Source organism: Chiroxiphia lanceolata, chromosome 1, assembly GCF_009829145.1.
Source record: "Chiroxiphia lanceolata isolate bChiLan1 chromosome 1, bChiLan1.pri, whole genome shotgun sequence".
NCBI lineage: Eukaryota > Metazoa > Chordata > Aves > Passeriformes > Pipridae > Chiroxiphia > Chiroxiphia lanceolata.
In genome coordinates, this window is record NC_045637.1 from 5,107,427 (window position 1) to 5,127,067 (window position 19,641).

Genomic DNA, 19,641 nt, shown 5'->3' on the forward strand with positions numbered 1-19,641 from the left:
CTACTTTCACTATTTCTTTTATTCTGTTAGTTTTTATCCTCATATTAAGGAGTAGGAGTAAGGAGTAGGAATTTGCAATATTCATTCCATATTAAGCTCATTAAATCAGTGATAAATTTAACTCAGTAACTTTACTGATTTTGAAAATGATTGTGCTACTAGAGTCATTATTTCCAAACCGAGGAGCAGCTGAAAAATCTGAAGTGCTCAGTCTCCCATATTTATATGTTAATGTCTGTGCTGAATAAACAGATCTATTGATTAAGTTGTTCAAGCATTCCTGTTTTAAAATCCCTTTCTTCATTTGCTCCTACTTTAGAAAATTCACTAATTGGGCTTATCCCTTCTAATCACAGAATTCCTGAAAAAATGAGGATTCTTTAACCCAAGAATACCAAGGAGCTCCCCTGTAAAAATCTGATCACTTGGTTTCAGGGATCTTTTATATGTTATAGATGATTTTGTTCCGATTTGCTGGGTGCATTGTTTCTTTTTAAGGTATTGGAGCTATTGCAGAGGAGGATTTGGTTTATCTTTTGAGGGTGTAAGTATCACTTTTCTTCACAGTACAGTAATATTATGAATAAAAAGTATACACAGGGAGCTGGGTTCTTTAGGAGACTGTTTTGAACAATGAATGGATTTGAGATCTTCATAAAAACATTTGTAAGGGATTGATCCATGTGTTGTAAAATAGAAACTCGAGATTTTTCTTACTTGGGTAACAGTGATGGTTTTGGACCTGTGTCAAACCATATGCCCATAGGAGGATGCATGTGACTGTTTTTTCTTTGTCTGGAATATTATCTTCATATTCTCTGCTGTTTTAGAAGTTTGTAACTTTGAAAAGTTAAGTTTTATATTGCCATTGAGGAAGCAGAGCAGCTAATGCAATTACTTCACGCTTACTATTGGTAAGCATAGTAAAACCAGAAATGTAACTGCAGGTTAATGACAAGGTACATGTGCTGAAATGGTTTTTATGAAGGGCAGTGTCATGGTGAGCAAATCTGTCAGAGATCTTGGAAGCATGTTCTGAGCTCATGAACAAACTGAATATCATGGATACTGGTCACTTGATTCCTCACACACTTCCAAAATGTTTTAGAGGGACAAATATGCTGTGAGATAAAAGTGAAGGTCCTGTCATGAGTCAGGGGCTGGTCCAAGGTAGGATAAATGGCCCATTTGCTCACTGAAGGGTGGTCTCCAGCCTAATCCTTTGGGATTGTGTTGTGCCTGTGCATGCTCATAAAGGATCTGGGTATTATGGTGATTAGGAATGTGTCAAAGTTTATCAAGGGTAGCACACACGAAAACCAGCTCTTGGGGATTACGAGCTTATCCTGCCACAGAGGTAGATTGTTAAAAATTGAGGTGAAGATCGGCAGTGATCCACATGTGCATTGTAAAGTAATGCACCTGCAGAAAATAGAGTCTTAATTCCAAAAGCACAGTGATGGGCTCTGAATTAACCATTGCCATGCAGGGTGGAGATCCTGGAGGCATGAGATGTTCTACAAAGCTGTTAATTCAGAAAAGGTCTGTGGCAGATTTTGGAACGTTTAGGTTGCCCCCCCAAGTTCCTTAAAATGATCATCTCACTCCATGAGGATCAGCACGGCCAAGTCAGATATGGCAACACACTTTCTGAGCCCTTTTTAATTAAGAATGGTGTGAAACAAGGTTGCGTTCTCGCTCCTACCCTATTCACCGTCTTCTTTAGCATGATGCTCCAAAGGGCCACAGCAGACCTCGATGATCAGGACGGCATCTACATTTGATACCGTACTGATGGAAGTCTATTCAATCTAAGGCGACTGAAAGCCCACACCAAGACCTTAAACCATCTTGTCCGGGAGCTGCTTTATGCTGATGACGCCGCCCTTGTTGCCCACACAGAAGCAGCCCTGCAGTGTTTAACATCCTGCTTTGCAGATGCTGCTGAGCTCTTTGGGCTGGAAGTCAGCTTAAAGAAGACAGAGGTCCTCCATCAACCTGCACCTCAGGAAGTCTTCCATCATCCCCACATCACCATTGGCCAATCAGAGCTCAAATCAGTCCAACAGTTTAATTACCTTGGTAGCCTCATCTCCTCAGATGGTAAGATCGACGGAGAGATAGACAACAGGTTAGCTAAGGCATATAGTGCCTTTGGAAAACTCCACAAAAGAGTATGGCGTAATAAACACTTGAAGAAAAGCACCAAGATCGGTGTTTACAAAGCCATAGTGTTGTCTACTCTCCTATATGGTTCCGAATCATGGGTCATCTACCGGCACCACCTGCGTCTCCTAGAACGCTTCCATCAGCGCTGCCTCCGTACAATCCTTAACATCCGCTGGTCAGATTATGTGACCAATACATCTGTACTAGAGCAAGCAGCTGTCACTAGTATTGAGGCCATGCTACTGAGAACGCAGCTGCGCTGGGCAGGGCACGTCTCAAGGATGAAGGACCACCGCCTCCCTAAGATCCTGCTCTATGGTGAACTTGCCACTGGCTGCCGCATGAGAGGAGCCCCGAAGAAAAGATACAAGGACTCCCTGAAACAACATCTCAGCTTTGGCCATATTGATCACCATAACTGGTCTACTCTGGCCTCAAATCGGGAGGCCTGGAGACACACCATCTATAACGCAGCTGTCTCCTTTGAGAACACACGCAGGATCACTCTCGAGGAAAAAAGGCAACGCAGAAAGAACCGTATCTTGCAAAATACACCATCTAAGGAGTCTTTCTGTTGTGCCTTTTGCAATCGGATATGTCTGTCACGTATTGGCCTCATAAGCCACCAGCGTGCCTGCAGCAAAAGTGGATAGTGCCTTCCCAAATCTTCGTTCGCGAAGCCTAGCCATGATGATGATTAATTTTTAATAGCAATGCAAAAGGCAAGTAGAATATTAGGAATAGAATATTAGAAAGTGAAGGAATGGAGAACAAACCAGAAAGTTTCCTGTGTCCTTACCTTACTTTTGGTGCAGTCTTAGCTCCTTTTCTCATAGACTTGGTAGAAGTAAAAGGCACAGAGAAGGGATGGGCTGTGTTGGGGAAGTGTGAAACAGTGGAGAACTTTTTGGCACAAAAAACCAAAACTGAATAACTTCACTGTGTTACCCAGGGACTTCAGGTTGTTTCATGTGAGCTGAGTCAGGCTTGATGGGACTTGTTGCTTTGGTGGGAAGGGTGGAAGAGATGCACCCTCCCACTTGCAGACCTTAACAGTGTCATGCAGCTTTCTAAAATTCTCATTTGCTTAACTCAGAATATATACTGAAAGATCATGCCTGATTGCTGAGTCTGCAGCAGCCAGGTGTTTAAAAAAGCTCTCAAAAGTGAGAGGTGACCTGCTTATGGATGATTGATTGATCAGACCTGTCATTCCAAACTGGGGAGTCACTTCTTCAGCACTTGTTTGTGGCTTTTCCTGATGTTCTTTCTGGGTTGTGACTGGTTATGTTATGTTATGTTATGTTATGTTATTTATGGTTTCATGACAAGTAGGGTGTTTATGCTGCATACATGTTCTTTGCACCATGATGCCCACAAGTTGGTGTTGTCCACAACTCATGGGTGTGTTCCTTTAGTGAGAAGGTATCTGCCAGCATCTTGTGTCTTCACTCGTGGAGTCTCTGCCTACAGGGTGCAATGAACAGGTTTCAGTGAGGAAATACATTCAGTAATGCTTCTTTACAGCAACCAGAGTGTTCTTAGCCATTGCTGGGAGAACCAGGCTGAGTTGCTGGTCTCTGCATAGAGGAATTTCCCCCTTGCAGGATGTGTGTACGCGTGTGATTTGTTCATCAGCGTCTAACCCTGCGTTTACTCTCTCTTTGTACCTTCCTACTTCAGAGTCAGGGCAGGATTTATCAAAAGCAATGTGGGCAGCAGGTTGAGGGAGGGGGTTCTGCCCCTCTACTCTGCTCTGGTGAGACCCCATCTGCAGTGCTGCATCCAGCCCTCGAGTTGTCAGCCCAAGAAGGACATCAGCCTCTTGGAGGTGAGTCCAGAGGAGGCCACAAAGGTGATTAAAGGGCTGGAGCACCTCTCCTATGAGGAAAGGCTGAGAAATTGGGATTCTTTTGCCTGGAAGAGAGAAGACCTAATTGTGACCTTCCGGTACCTGAAAAGAGCCTGCAAGAAAGATGTAGAGGGTCTTTTTAGAAGGGCATATAGTGGCAAGACAGGGGGGAATGGCTTCAAAGTGGGAGTAGGTTTAGATTACATATTAGAAAGAAGTTCTTTACCCAGAGGATGTTGAGGCCCTGGCACAGGTTGCCCAGAGAGGCTGTGGCTGCCCCATCCCTGGAAATGTTCAAGGTCAGGCTGGATGAGGCTCTGAACAACCTGGTCTAGTGGAAGGTGTCCCTGCCCGTAGCAGAGGAGTTGAAATGAGATGATCTTGGAGGCCCCTTCCAACCCAAACCATTCTGTGATTCTCTGATTTCAGAATCACAGGACCAAGTGTGGTGACTATCCCTCCATTCCTTCAGGTCCTCTCAGAACAGCGTGCAGGGCTTCCCAATTCCCCTGCACACGTTTTTTGTGACAGATTCTGCAGTTTAGTGTAAGCAGGCAGAAAACTCTCCATAGGAATGTTCCACATATGACTTGCTTGTGTTTAAATGGTTTTTAATCTCTCATCTGTGTCTCGGCCAAGGAGGAGATGCTGTGATAACTGTGGTCAGCACTGCTGGGATCCAGCCTGGTGGAGGTACAACCTCTGAGGCATTTAAGAACGTCCATCAGCCCCTTGGGCATCTGGCTGCAGTGGTAGGACCCTGGAGGCCTGGAGGCAATTTGCCTTTAATTAAAGAAGGCAGAATTCTGTGATTAATACTAAAAAAAGAATTATGTATTATATTTCCTGAATATTTCCGGAGGGCATTTAAACTCTAGGAGGGAATACTGTCCAGTGGAATAATGCTGTATACTCCTGTCTTTTGGAAGTAACAACTTCCAGCTAAAAAATGCACACAAAATCACTTGTGAATGTGTGGCTGCAATAGCAATTAGGAAGTGCAGAGTTCAATGAGAGATGAATGCTCTTCAGTACAAGATTGCTGTATACTATATTTCATCTGTCAGCCTGTGCATCTGTTTGTCAGAATGACCTTTGATTCACCCTGTTTTTTTAATGTGGAATGACTACACCGTGCCTGCCTTTAAACTTAATATTATTCTGCTCACATCTCCATTCTCGTTATAAACATGGCTATTTTTAGCCAGCACAGATTCAGAATATGCCTTGTAAGCTTAAGGGGGATTTATTGAGCTCCTGTGTGTATTCACTAGAGATTCCTTGTAGAAGCTTACTGATTTAGGATTGGAGAGAGGTAAAATGTACTATTTAATTCCCAGCATATGCCTGCAGGAGCTATATTTAGCTTCAGCTACTTGTCGTTGCCATTGTGCTATTTTTACAAGGGGATGCAGCACTTTCATTGTTCAGGGTTTAACTAGACAGAAATGTGGATGGATGAGCTCCATAAACACTGGTGTGCTGCAAAAACTGCTGCTGGAAGTCAGTGTGTGAGCAGTGGGGGTACTTGAGTAACAACTGCACCAGAGCAGCAACACAACACAACAGGCACCTTCTTGGCTGCTGTGTGAATTCACCTGATTAACACATGTGCTAAAAATTATACTTTGTGTTAAACTGATAAAGAAGCTTAACAGGAATAACAATGTGGGCTTTCTTTGTATTTGAACATGAAAAGGTCTGACTTGCTGCAGAGGCACAATTTATTTCATTGCTTAATCAGTTGGTAAGAATTTTATCATGGCTTTTGTAGTTGCCATGTATATTTTTAATGGAATACAGAGGAGAAAAATTAGCATGGAGAGTGTGTGCTGCAGCTCAGTCCTGGAGGATGGTTACATATGCACTACAGGTTCATTACATATGCATATCCTTTTTCTAATGCATGTATCAGGGCTCTTGCTATCAATTACTGCACTATCAATTACTGCACTAAGGAACAATATCTACAGGGAGAGTCCCTTTTTCCTGTTTGGGGAAAATAAGGAATTCTACCTTGATCAATTAAATATTCCAGTAGATTTAGATTTGCTTCATGATTGGCGTTCTGCTTTCTGCTCTTTCTTGGCTGTTTAATGTCTCCTTAAAAACAGAGAATTTATACTTTAGCTAAAAAAAGGAAGGATCATTTATAAAAATACAGAAAACCTAAAGGATATTTTTTTTTATCAGAAAATCAGACAGGTTACCTATTAGTCAAAGGACTAATATTCTCCAGTGAGAGTGAGTGCAATGAATAGATTCCTTTCTGTGTGGATGGATTTGATGATCTTGGAGATCTTTTCCAATGAATCTATGATTCTGTGATATCACTGCACACTCATTCCAGCAATTATTTTCATGTAAAAATTCAGTTTATGGTATAATTTCCTTTTTTTATCAACCATCATGCAATGTTTTCTATGGGCAGAAAACTTCATCTATGTTTGTTCCTGTGTTCCACTTCTAATCTTCATTTCTTAATATGAACTTTTCCTGGGCAACATAAGATTGTGCCAGACATTAAAGATATCAGTCTTTATTTTCAGTTTTGGAATAATACTGATCTTGAGTTAAACCTTGTGAGGTAAAGGCTTGATGCTGTCCTTATCATGACTGGCATAATTCCTCCTAAATGTCCTTTCAATACCAGTATTTAAAGTAAAGGAAGGTCCGAGTGCAAAGGAATGATGTGAATTCCTGCATGGAAGAAGCTTTGAAGCCCTTAAGGACTGAGTTTTGCAGTAAGAGACTGGTCCAAAGACTCAATGCTCAGAATTGTGTGTATCTCATAAGTCATGGAGAATGTTGTGAGAATGTTCAGATTTCAGTAATACTGTTCCTTCCTTAGGGAGTAAGAAAGACATGATGCTACTGGCATTTAGTTGGAAGATTTTTTCTATTAGATTGGAGATTTTTGTCCTTCTAAAGAGAATTACAGAATTTGGAGCTACTGAGCAGTTTCTCTGCTTCTCCTCTTCAGTGGTGTGGGAGTGTTTTCTTCTCCCTTTTGTCCTCCTGAGAACAAGTGGGCAGGAGGATATTCAGCCCATGGACATAAAGGCACCTGTTGCTTCTCCCAGCACTGTTGCTAAGCCTATTTTTTTTTTACACAAATTTATCCTTTAAGCCTGATTTTTACACAGACTTTACTCTTTGTCAAATTACCCTGTGGGTTCGTGGGCTGTAGACTCAGTGATGGGAGGAAGAAGCAAAAATCACAAATATTTGTCTTTTGCTAGATCATTATATATGAAAAGCTCAAGGAAGTGCTAATCTCTATTAATTCTGGGAGCCAAATGGATACACAGGCAGAGGTGTGTGCATTTCCAAATGTCAGGACTAAATTTTGAGATCAACTCTAAATATAGATACAGACTTTATATTCACAAATTGCTACAAGGAGTGGAAACTTGATGTGTTTGAGTCCCATCTTCCTTGGTTTCAGCTCTGTAGGCATCTCCATTTCCCTCCCAATGCTCATGTTTTGGTCTTTCCCTTAAAAAACCCCATCCAACTGTGTTCCATGCACTGCATTTCCATTTGAACCATGTTGCTGGAGCAGCACATCCCATGGGCTTGGCTTCCAAACAACCTTTTTGGGTTTGCTCCAGTAATGCACGTTTTTCATGGGCCATCTCTGGTAGGTTGTGCAGTGCCAGGGTTTCCTCTGCTGCTGGAAAGAGTATGGTTAATTTGACAAACTCTCTTTCTCCTTGTTACTGCCAGGTAATTGAATTGGTTACAGTTAGGCAGCTGAAATTCCTGATCCATGATTTATTTACACAATACTCAAAACTCTTTAAGGATTTTAAGTGTACCACACAATAGGAGAAATTGAGAAATCAGTTTTGTAGAGACAAATCCTCTGGTGCCTTTTGTGAGATGGAACTGATGATGTGGTGCATTGTTATTTCTCTTTATTACAAATGAATATCACTGATTGCCCATCAGAGTCGAGTATGGGAGTGGAATGGTCAGAGAAGAAGAGGAAAGGAGGGAGGCAGAGACAATTTAACAAAATTGGGGTTTATGGTTGGTTCGTGGAAAAAAGCAACAACACCCAAACAAACCAGAAAACAAAAGACATCAACTGAGAAAAGGGGCTAAAATCAGAAAGAGTGGCTGAACACTCATGAATGCATGGAGAGGGTGCTGCTAGTGGGAATTTGGATGAGAAGCAGATCAGGATCAGGATGGGATTTGGGGATAAATAATGTTTACTGTTGGGCAAGTAATACGTGTATATATATATATATTTTTTTTTCCCAAAGGAAAATGTATTTGAATATTACACACCTAGAATAAATTCTTTTTCAAATTTCAAGCCCTAATCCCATGAGAAATTATACTCCTTAGCAAGAATTGTGTTCTAGAAGCCATTCAGAACTAAAATGGAAAGATCATATTCTGAACTGATATAGCTTTTATCTGGTCTTCATGCTGATTTTTTACCTTAGTTTTTTGTTTTTAAATGTTCTGTCTAAAGGAGGAGTCTGCAATGGTACAATCTGGTATTTCTTTACTGTTACTGGAGTCAGCATCTGCAGTTTCTCAGGAGCAAAGTGCCTCTAGCCAAGTATTGACATTTCATCTTGTATTAAATGCTGAGATCTCCTTAGTGTCACTTTTATTATGCTAAGGGAATTTGGAAAAGACCTGAAAAGGTAATGTAATGTATGTGAGCCTTTCTTACAAAGTATGATTTGTTAATTTAGTTATGGAAAACACTGATTATAAATATATAAAAAATGAATGTTACATTTTGAAAAAAATTGAGGGCAAAATCCTACCTTGCTCTCTGAAACACAGAAAGCAGGATTTGTGGTGATGGGACACTGCAAGAAAAAATGATATAATAATAACAGAATCCTCTCATTCTTCCTGTAGCAAGATACACACAGGGATAAACTCAGAGTTATTGCCAGTAAAATTGCATAGGAATAAAGAAACAAAGAATAAAGAAACACATCTACCAAGCAAAATAGATGGTATAAGAATTAAACCCAGGAACTTCTGACCTGAACTGTTTCCAAGGTTGTAAAGTTTACGAAACCAAAAATTTAGATGTATAAAAGTATTTTGCAACAGAGAGGAGGAAAGTATATAACATCTATTGATTGTTCACTCATTTACAATATATCACTATAAATTTGACTACTAAGTCATGCATTGTGTATATTGTTCTCGTTGGTCATTTCTTTGTTGATTATTTCTAATCTTGGTGTGCAACAGTTCTTTAAAGGTTTTTTAAAAGAAAATGAGTCTTTTAAAGCTTTTCATATCTTGAAGAATGTTTTCTTAAAAAAAGTCTAATTAGGAGAGTTGCTAATATTAAATTAAGCTGATGTTTTATGTTCTTCTGTGGAATGTTTATTTTTGTTTACGTAGAGGATTTAATGACTGAATCTCTGCAGGTGGATTCTTATACCCTTGAGTTATAGTTCCCTTAACATACTCTTGGTCTAAGACAACTTCTTAAGCTCAAATAGTGGGTTCTGCTACACAGAACTTTGAACACTTTTTGGGGGCAAAGCTCCTTGACTCTGGTAGTCAGTCAATCCCGCTTACTAGAGACAAAGTCTAAAGAAAGGACTGAGCACCATCCAGCACAAGAAATCCCCTTCACTCTGCTCCTTCCTCATTCATTTCTCTATTTCTTGTGTCATTGGGGAGATCAGTTCTCAGTCAGTAATGTTCCAGCTTCTGCACAAGTACCAATAAACTGTAGGATTAGATGGAACTTGTCTTTAGATTTTACTCTTTACTTCGGGGTAGGAGGTGCTGTAGTGGTAGTTCAGTAAAAATACACGATCTGAGTTGTAGATTGTAATTGAATTGGCAATTAAAAATGAGTATGGAAAGGTATTGCTGTTCAGAGGCTCCTGGGGGACTGGCAGAAGGGTACTGGCAGTTGTCAGTTAGCTGGGAAACTTTAGTGCCCAACAGTTTGCTTTTTGTTATTGGCATCCTGTTACTCGAACAGCAGTTCTTCTCTAATTTTGTTTTAATTCTATTAGGAAAGTGAATATGGGAAGGATTTCATGAACAAACTGGAGAGAAAAAACAAGAGCTGGTACCAGCTCTATGCAGAAAACAGTCTGAGGGAAAAATGCATGAGAAACCAAGCCAGTAATTTTTTATAGTTTATCTGTAAAATATTTCTTGTAGGTGTTATTGATGTCGGGTGCTGTTGGATAAGAGTCACTTGGAACTTACATGCAGAAACACTTCTGTTTCCTTTTTTTCATCAATAGCAGGAAGGATCAGTGAAATAGTTAAAAATTTATCAAGCCAAAGCCATCGTGGTAATAATAAGTAATGTATCCATATTTTTACTGTTGAATTTCCAGAATGGACCTCAGCTTAGAAACAAGAATCTCCCCCCTTTCCACAGGTTTTCTGAATTCCGGATGTATTCAGCTATCAATAGGCTTTTTTTCGTGCCTACCTGCTGTGACAGTCCAGTGTGCTCCATTCTTCCTTCCTTTTCTTTTTTATGGATCATCCAGAGGCAGAATGATATTCGTAGTGACACCCTGCCATCTCGTTTTTAGTCTGCAGGGATGCAGTTTGGAGAAGTCTAATAAATTCCATTGGTATTTGTAAAGATGAGGAGAATCTGCAGCTCAGACTGTGATTTGCGTAGGTTTGACAAGGAGTGAGGATACAACATTATTTAAATTGGGGACTGTAGCACTTGGGCTGCTCTTCTCTGCAGGTGCTGTGGGAGAGAGTGGTAAAATACTTTAAACTGGAGCTTTATAGGTTTATGAAAGTGTAGGAATTTTTTTTTTGCTATCATACAGATAGAAAATCAATCTTTCATATTGGATATGAAGTCCTTTCCGAGGTACATGTGCGTAGGGGGCTTTAAAGGAGATTGAATTTGGTTTTTTTTTTCCTCTGTTCATATTATATAAATCCTGAGCAATAAAACTCTTTCTAATCACCTGAAGACTTCTGAAAAAATTATTTCCTTCAGTCATGCTCCCTCAACACATCCGTCTCCAGTCCTGGTGCTTTATCTTTGTGTGTACGTTTGTAGACCGCTGCAGAATATTATGGCCAGAGAAAGAATATGGATTTGGGTGTTCTGCAGTTCTCAGAGATACTCAAAATCTCTTGTGTCCTCAATGTTAAATGTCCCCAGTTAGACCTTACATTTTTGGTGAGAAGGGATGTCCTACTGCTGTCAGATTAATAGAGGACCATTAGGTTTTCTTTTTCATGTTCTTTAGCTTGGGGTGTGGGGGACGCACAGTGTCATTATCAGGGCTTCTTTCAGAAATTCCTCACTACAACAGGGACCAAGATGATGTTGGTGCCCTCAAACCCTCCTGCTCATTAATGGCACATAATAGGTGTATTTTTCAGCTTTTTTTCTGGAGGTTTTTCACTTGGTATAGGACGTTAAGGGTTTTGAATCTGGAATGATAATGCTCTGTGACCTTTCAGACTAACATTTATGATGTGTTTGCCTGTCATTATGTGGGTCTGGGCCTAATAAAGAAGCTTTGTGCTGTGGAGAATGAACCATGGATCCATAGCACAGTAGCTTTTCCAAGCAGGATATTGTGAGTATTACAGTAATAATGCAGAACATGCATAGAGCTTTCCCAATTCCCCAATTGGAATTGAAGCCCATTCTCACATTGCCATGTAAGTAGTGTCAGATCCCTGTACTTATGGAGCCTGGCTCTGATTTGTATTAAATGGTCCAGCTGGTTAATTAGGATGAAGTATGTTTTGAATGGGTTTGTGCTTTTTTATTTTTGTGTTTAATATTGATTAGCTCTCCTGACATAACATAAACTTGAGTTCATTAACTGCAATTAGGAATTGACATAAACACAGTGGACGAGTATGTCCGGCGTGCCCAGTGAAGGTTTTTATTTGTGTTATAAGGTGACTCTCATGAATTTTAATGAAACTAAATTAGGAATTGGAGTTAGCCCACTTAAAAGCAGGCTGAAAATAGCAGAACATCCAGCAAAATGTCAAACTTTTGAATTTGGTATTCTTTCAATCACTGGATTGTGGTCATTTAGGGAATTGATTCTCTCTGTGTTTCTTTTCCCTCAGCCAGACTCAGAGACAAGAATGGGTATCAAACATAAATGTTTTTTTGCAAGTTAGAAAATCCTTAGATTGTTCCTTAGAGCTTATGGAAAAAAACTTAACAGGTTTCATAAATTGTTTTGTAAATCTTCTGTAGAAAGGGAGAGTGCTTTTACTTGTCTGAGGATTGATGGCATCTGATAAATAGAATTGCTTTCCTGGATAAGTTGTTGGTGTGAGGTTTGGGTTTTGCTTTTTTTTAAATAAATGTGCTAAAAGCCAACCAAAGAGGAGATTGGAGTTGTTTATAAATGTTTTGAAGGAAACACCTGTCCTTGTAGACACAGGCTCCAGCATAGTATGTCATGTCCATGTTAGGGTGGAGGGCTGGCACTACCTTTGTCCTTGCTCTGAGATGTGGCAGCAGCAGCTGCCCGAGGACCAGAATGAAAACTGAGAAAAAAAAAAAATCCAGTGAGACTTCCCAAATCCTCACTTGCATCCAGCAAATTGTATTTCAAGAACATAATGAAAGAAGAGGTGGCGTATAACCTCTTTGGAGGGATCAGAGGTTTGTTCTGTATCTTGAACACTGATGATAATGTGGGGAATGGTATCGGAAGCTTCCCATAAGCTGTTCATCGAGGAACAAGACAGAAAACCCAAAATTTCCTCACAGAAGTAAGGGCTCAGTGCTGCTGAGAGTAATGAGTGCTAGAGAATCATTTTCATTTTTAATATTTGCAATCCAGCCATTCCCTATAAAATGAACACAAAGGAAGACAAGGTGTGTGCACGAGATCCCGACAACAGTGTTGTTCTAATCTGTTGGTTAATGGTGATGAGCTTACCTTTGCAGGGACTTGTTGAGGGACCAGATGCTTTTAGCTTTGTATAATCTTTGTCTGCCCAAAAGCTTTGGAGCTTTTCCATTTGATTATGCAGGTAATGAAGTGGGGAATATTTTTCTAGGGTATGAAGGAGCATAGCATTTAATAAACCCTAAACTCTTCTAAGCAAGAATAAGCTCTTCGTTTTTTCGATGTTAAATGTGATATGGAGAGGAATTACATAAAGGGAACTCCAGCTGACTTTGTGCTGTACTCTTCAGTTTTTTAAAAGGATTAGCCAAAAAAAGAAACTCTTTGCCTAAGCTGCAGTTATTTGTTAGATTGTGTTTTTTTCCAGAGATAATAGAACAGGTGGGTTAGGAAAGCAAATTTGCAAATCACTTCTGTGGTCTAATTTAATTGAACTTGTGAAATGCACAGTAGTGAAAAATAGCTAACAGGTAATTTACTTTTATTTCTCCAGACACTGGAAGCCATTTTGAACTTTAAGTACTCTGGTGGACCAGGGCACGTGGAAGGGTATTACAGGAACCTCTCGCTGGGCCTTCACGTGGAAGTGGAGCCGTCGGTGTTCTTCACCCGTGTCAGCACCCTGCCAGCAACAAGGTAAGCCTGGTCTTGACTCTTGAATATTTGACTCATTGTCTCTGTTATATTGGCTATAACTTAGAGACCATGCTGGAAACTTTCAGTATCATCAGCAACATGTAGATAAAGACTTATGTGAACAATTTTCAAAATTCCTCCTTTAGGAGTTTAGCCTCCTTTAGCTGCAGACTATGATTAAAGCAATCCATGTGCATTCAACAACTCCTGAGGTTCAAGCATTTTTTTCATGATGATTTATTTTAGCAGGGTGAGGATATTTCATGCTTATTGTAAGATTTGATGACTTCTTTCTTGGCAGTTGTGGTGTGTTGTGCGTTATAGTTTTGTGTTTGTATAGCAGAATCTTACCCAAAATTCATGTGTAAATGATTGTGTTTGAATGTGAAAAAAAAATTGTGAGGTCTCTGGTACTTGCTTTCTCTTGGAAGTCACAGAGTAGTTTCACATATCATAGTGAGTTTTAAAAGTCGTGGCAACCACACGATGGTGGTCAAATGCTGTGATCACAAAAATCTGTTTGCCTAAAATGCATCAGCCACTGGGTGCAATCAGTTTTAATAATTAGCAGGATTATTATTGAAAAAACCCAACCTCTGTGCATAGAGGGAGCACGAATTTTGTTTGATTTAAATTCTGAGATTGTTTCAGTGCAATTATGTACTGCAACACTAATAATGATAGTTGAGAGAGAACTCACTTGATCCAAGAGATTCCTACTGGGCCTAGAACCTTTTATGACAGACTTCAGAAATCCAAAAATAGACAAGAAGGGAATATCAGGGAGAATATTAAATTTTCAAAGGAAAGAAGTGAGTCACCAGCATCATACCATGGCAAAAATGTCCAAGGATGGATGGAGAGCTACAGAGCCTGCAAAACATGAAGTGTTTCTTTTGTTCCTGTGAGCAGAAGAAGTAAAGCCTCTAGGAAACTTTGGGGCTTGAACATGAAGAAAAGTGGACAAGTTGGAGAAAGTCTGGAGCAAGAAAAGTAATAAAATGTGACTTATGCTAAATCATATGTTTGGAGAAGCTCTTGGTCTTTCTGAAGGAAAGATGACTGACAAGGGAATGGAATTTTTAATCCTGGCACTGCCAAGAGGGGTCGGATTCTGTATTTCACAGCAGATGTACAGCAAATAACAACCTTTGCAAACAGCAAGGGAGTTTAAGGTTAGGCAAAGATGATGAAACACTGAAATAGTTTTTGTAAAAAATGTTTTAAAATGAGACAAAGAAGATTTTTTTTTTTAATGACAAGATTGTCTCCATTTCTTATAAAAAACACCTAAACCCATGTCATTTTATTGGTAAGAAAGTTTGTCAAGCATTTTGCTGCTTGAAAGTGTAACACAGGAGGCATGGTTTTATTTTTTTAGGAATTGCTCTAGAAAAGCAAATTTAATGCCACTTGCAAAATCAGAACATGGTATCTGGAACAACTGTTTGCAAAATTCCGGGACCCTTATTAATGATGGTCAGAGTTTCATCCCTGCAATTGCACATTCTTAGGCCTTTGTGAGGTTGTCAAGGTTCAGTAAGTGGTCTTTCTTTAACAACCTGGAAGAACCATCATGGCTGAGCTTCGCGAACGAAGATTTGGGAAGGCTTTATCCACATTTGTTACAGGCACGTTGGTGACTTATGAGGCCAATACGTGACAGACATATCCGGTTGCAAAAGGCACAACAGAGAGACTCCTTAGATGGTGTATTCCGCAAGACACGGTTCTTCCTGCGTTGCCTTTTCTCCTCGAGAGTGATCCTGCGTGTGTTCTCAAAGGCTTCCGCAGCGTTATGGATGCTGTGTCTCCAGGCCTCCCGATTTGAGGCCAGAGTGGACCAATTATGGTGATCAATAAGGCCAAGGCTGAGATGTTGTTTCAGGGAGTCCTTGAATCTTTTCTTCGGGGCTCCTCTCTTGCGGCAGCCAGTGGCAAGTTCACCATAGAGCAAGATCTTAGGGAGGCGGTGGTCCTTCATCCTGGAGACGTGCCCTGCCCATCGCAGCTGTGTTCTCATCAGCATGGCCTCTACACTTGTGACTGCTGCTTGCTCAAGAACAGATGTATTGGTCACAAAATCTGACCAGTGGATGTTTAAGATTGTACGGAGGCAGCGCTGATGGAAGCGTTCTAGGAGACGCAGGTGGTGGCGGTAGATGACCCATGATTCGGAACCATACAAGAGAGTAGACAACACTATGGCTTTGTAAACACTGATCTTTGTGCTTTTCTTCAAGTGTTTATTACGCCATACTCTTTTGTGGAGTTTTCCGAAAGCACTGTATGCCTTTGCCAACCTGTTGTCTATCTCTCCGTCGATCTTACCATCTGAGGAGATGAGGCTACCTAGGTAATTAAACTGTTGGACTGATTTGAGCTCTGCTGTTTTCAACAGTTTTGAGGAAGAGTCTTTACACAGGTTAAAATAATCAGTTTGCATTTATTATTTGAATGCACAGTCCCCTCCATTCAGTGTCAAAAACGTTCTTTATACTCTCGTTATGTATATTTTTAATGGACAGTGCAACTGCTCTTTGGTTCACTGCAATTACTTCCATATAGTCACAGGTTACCTTGGGTGTGAAACCGCAAATCTTCCGCAAAAGCTTCAAACCCAACCTGATGCCTTTGTTTGACTCTCTCTTGCTGGGAAGTTGCCCTTTTGTGCTCGGCTTCCCCAGCTGTGTTTTGTGTAGGACAAATCCTATCCCTGCCTTGTCAATCTGTTCTGGGGAATTTAAGATGTGAGGAAAGTATTTAATCCTGAGATCTTTAAAAATAGATGGAGGTGCTAATTCAAAGGGAGAGTTTCTGTGTTCAGCAGGGAGCAGTTTCACACGTCCTGTGGCAGCTGGTGCTATATATAGTGGCTCCGATTCAGCCAAGTGCTTCAGCTCATATTGTGTGTGTTCACTTCATTCTTTGCCTGTTCATCACAGTGATCAGCATTAAAGGCAGTGGAAACTGTCAGTGATTTGCTAATTGGAGATGTAGTTAAAGATGTGACTGCTTTTAAGGGTGTCTAAAAGCTTTACTGAGTTGGAGAAAGATACTGCAATATTTACACTTCTCTCCGAAATGTTTTCTTGCCAGACCTGTCAAAAGGCTATTGATTTTTATTTTTTTTATGACATTAGACGTATGTTGTCTGCTAAGTCATGAATGCATTTTGGTGTTAACTTCTTCTTATCTCTTGTTGCTTGTTCCATGTTATTATCTTTAGTGATCTGTAATACCCTTCCTTTAGTCTTGTGCATCCCTGTGTAGATTCTCCATCAGAAGTCATGTGGCATTCATTATTATAGTTTAGAGTGAAAAATAGCAGAAATATGTCATCTCCCAATCTGCTCAGGATAACTTTTATCATTAAATGAAACAAAGTTTGGTTTTTGACTGTTGATCATCTCTGCCAGTATCTGACACTCAATGACAGCAAATTATAAGTGAAATTTTTTACTTGCTCTTAAAAACTCACATCTGATTTCCTTTTGATTTACAGCTGAGACTTTGTTGCTTAAATTCTGTCGAGGTGCTGGGCTATGTTTGTGTCATGGTTCAAGATAGCCCCAAAATCCAATTCCCTAGCTCCATTCCCCCTCCCACATCTCAACCCAATATGAGATGGGTTTTTCCAGACAAAACACACCAGACTCCAAAATGGGGGAAAGGGAATATATTACAATGACTGTACAAATAAATAACACATTATACACACGACCACAACTATCTCTACCATGACATATAGTATTTACAATGGATCAGATCTCTTCTCCCCTCCAAATAAAAGTCCAGGAGGGAAAGAAGGACAGATCCCTTCCAGTCTCAAAGCAGGAGTCTCTTCTAAGGCAGCAGGTCTCCTCATCTCATGCATGCAGCAGTAACTGGATTGTTGTAGCTGGATCTCTGTTCAATACACACAAGGGGGTCTCCAAGCCCCTCGTCTCTCCTTCGGTCCAAGCGAAGGCCTCACCCGTGGACTGCCAGCAGGGACAAGACTCGCGTCACCACAGGTATATCACGAAATGCAGGGGCATCTTCGTGAAAGTCCCTTCCTCAGGGGATTCACCCCTGAGTCAGAACATCTTGGGCAGCTTTCAGTTGCAAGCTTTTGCCTCAAGAGTTCTACCAGAGCTCCTGTGCTCTGTCTCAGGCTGCTAGGCTTGTCAGCAGCAGCGAGGGGGGCCAAGGTCAACTCCCCCAGCATTCCATCTGGCCGTCCCGGTCCAGCTCTGGGACGTCTTTTGAGCTTCTCAGCTCCTCTCTCTCTCTCCAGTGCTGCATGTCCAAAACTCTTCTCCAAAATAGGAGTCCATCTCCCTCTTTTTCTCAGAGGGATCAAAGGAGTTTGGGGGGATCTGGTATCAGTTCTTACCCCCAGAACTCTGTCTCTCAGCTGCTGGCTCTCCTTTCCTCGGCTCTCCTTCCAGGAGTCTTCTTTGCGGTGCTGCATTTTGTTCCTGCTGCTCCTCCAGTTCAGGTCTTATCTATCCTGGCTCTCTACCAGTCTCTGGATGCTGCGTCTCTGCTTTCTGCTCTGTCTCCGCTGCCCAGTTTGGAGAAAACATCTCCCGGCTTAACTACAGACACTTAGTCCAGTCTAACACTGTTCCAAGTCTTTGCAGTCCCCCCCAGCCAGGGGCTGGGAGGCCCCAGAGGCCCCGAGGGGCTCAGAGCCCCTTCCTCGTGGCTCTACAACATGGCTACTTCTTCTAACAACCACCAAACTACAACTCTTCTTTTCCGGTCTGGTTCTGGTATGTTTACATTTCGCAGGAGCACCCATTGGACAAAACTTCAAAACTTCCAGGGGTTTCCACCCCTTGGGGTTTTACCATTTTCTTAGCCTCTGGGGGAAAACAAGATTCAAACCACTACAGTTTGTTTAGTCATTACAAGAAGTTGTATTTTATAATTTACCTCCTCAGCCATCATTTCAGAATGAAAGTTATCATTGCTTTCATTATCTGCATTAAATTTTTTCCCTTTCTTTTTCATTTTTGCCATTTTTATTTTACATTTTTAGCTCCACAAAAATAAGAAACATTTGCTTGCTAGCTTCTGGGCTTAAAAAGTCAAAGCAAACTAAAAAACTTTCAGCATTGATTTCTCCCTTAGGCCTTTACTGAAAAAAAAACCCAGGAAAAATGTTAATGAAAACACTTTTCCCCCCATTGTAGCGTGAAGATTATGGTTTATGTAAAAGCCTTCCAAACTTAATTGGTGTTTCTTTATTTAGCTGCTTGAGTGTATCAACCTGTGCTCGCTCAGCTGCCTCCATCCAAAGGGACTTGCAGAACAGCCTCGTTCTGGGAAATGGTGTCCCTTTGACCATGGAACTCATATTCCTTGGTTCTGTTTTTTCCTACTTGCAGGGGTGATTGTCCCACAAGGCATCATTAAGAATGGGGGTGTTTGAGGCAACCCTGAAACAGGGTGTAAGAGATAATGAGTTTATGTTGAAAGTTCTGCCCCACAGCTCAATGAAATCTTGAAGGGCTTCGGGGATCTACTTGTTTAAGCCTTTGTTTACCGTAAATCAGAGATAAATCTGTGAAGTAAAATTGTATTAATTGTCTTCTGTAATTGGCCATGCCGTGTTAATTGATTTAGCCCCAAATGTACTGGTGTAATTCCAGGCCTCAAAGCAGTGCAGTTACCAACAGATCTGATGCTCCCAGACTGCCAGTGGAGGAGTAATGCAGATGGTTCTGTTGACAGTTTTGTGTGATACACAAAATACCCCTGTTGTTTCTCTCAGAGGTGTTGTCTACCAGTTTTGGTGGGCACTGAATGTCCTTCCTTACTGCCTTTATCAGAGAGCATGGAAAAATGCCAGAAAAAAATACTGCACGTCTGGTAGGAATTCAGGTAAGGTGTGCTCTGCACGCTCAGGGGCTTGCTCGTCTCCTTGTGCCCCTGACCATTGTCCCATCAGCACAAAAGTGTCTTAAATAAGAGCCTACAAAGGTCAGAAAATTTTGGTCTTGCTTATTACAATGACGATGAGATAGTCTGAATTTGTAGATGAATCAATCCTCAGTGCAACAGGAATGCTGCCTTCACTTTGAGCAAAGTTGGGAAGCCAGATATGGAAGA

At 40.9% G+C, this 19,641-nt stretch overlaps 1 protein-coding gene across 10 annotated transcripts in view; it reads left to right on the forward strand.

Moving 5' to 3' along the window:
* TRAPPC9 (trafficking protein particle complex 9) overlaps positions 1–19,641 on the forward strand; it is a 469,416-nt gene that overhangs the window by 144,133 nt on the left and 305,642 nt on the right. For all 10 annotated transcript variants that reach the window (XM_032687378.1, XM_032687405.1, XM_032687433.1 and 7 more), the window contains one exon: positions 13,397–13,539. In XM_032687378.1, the coding sequence (XP_032543269.1) occupies positions 13,397–13,539 (143 nt within the window). The remainder of the gene's footprint in view (positions 1–13,396; positions 13,540–19,641) is intronic.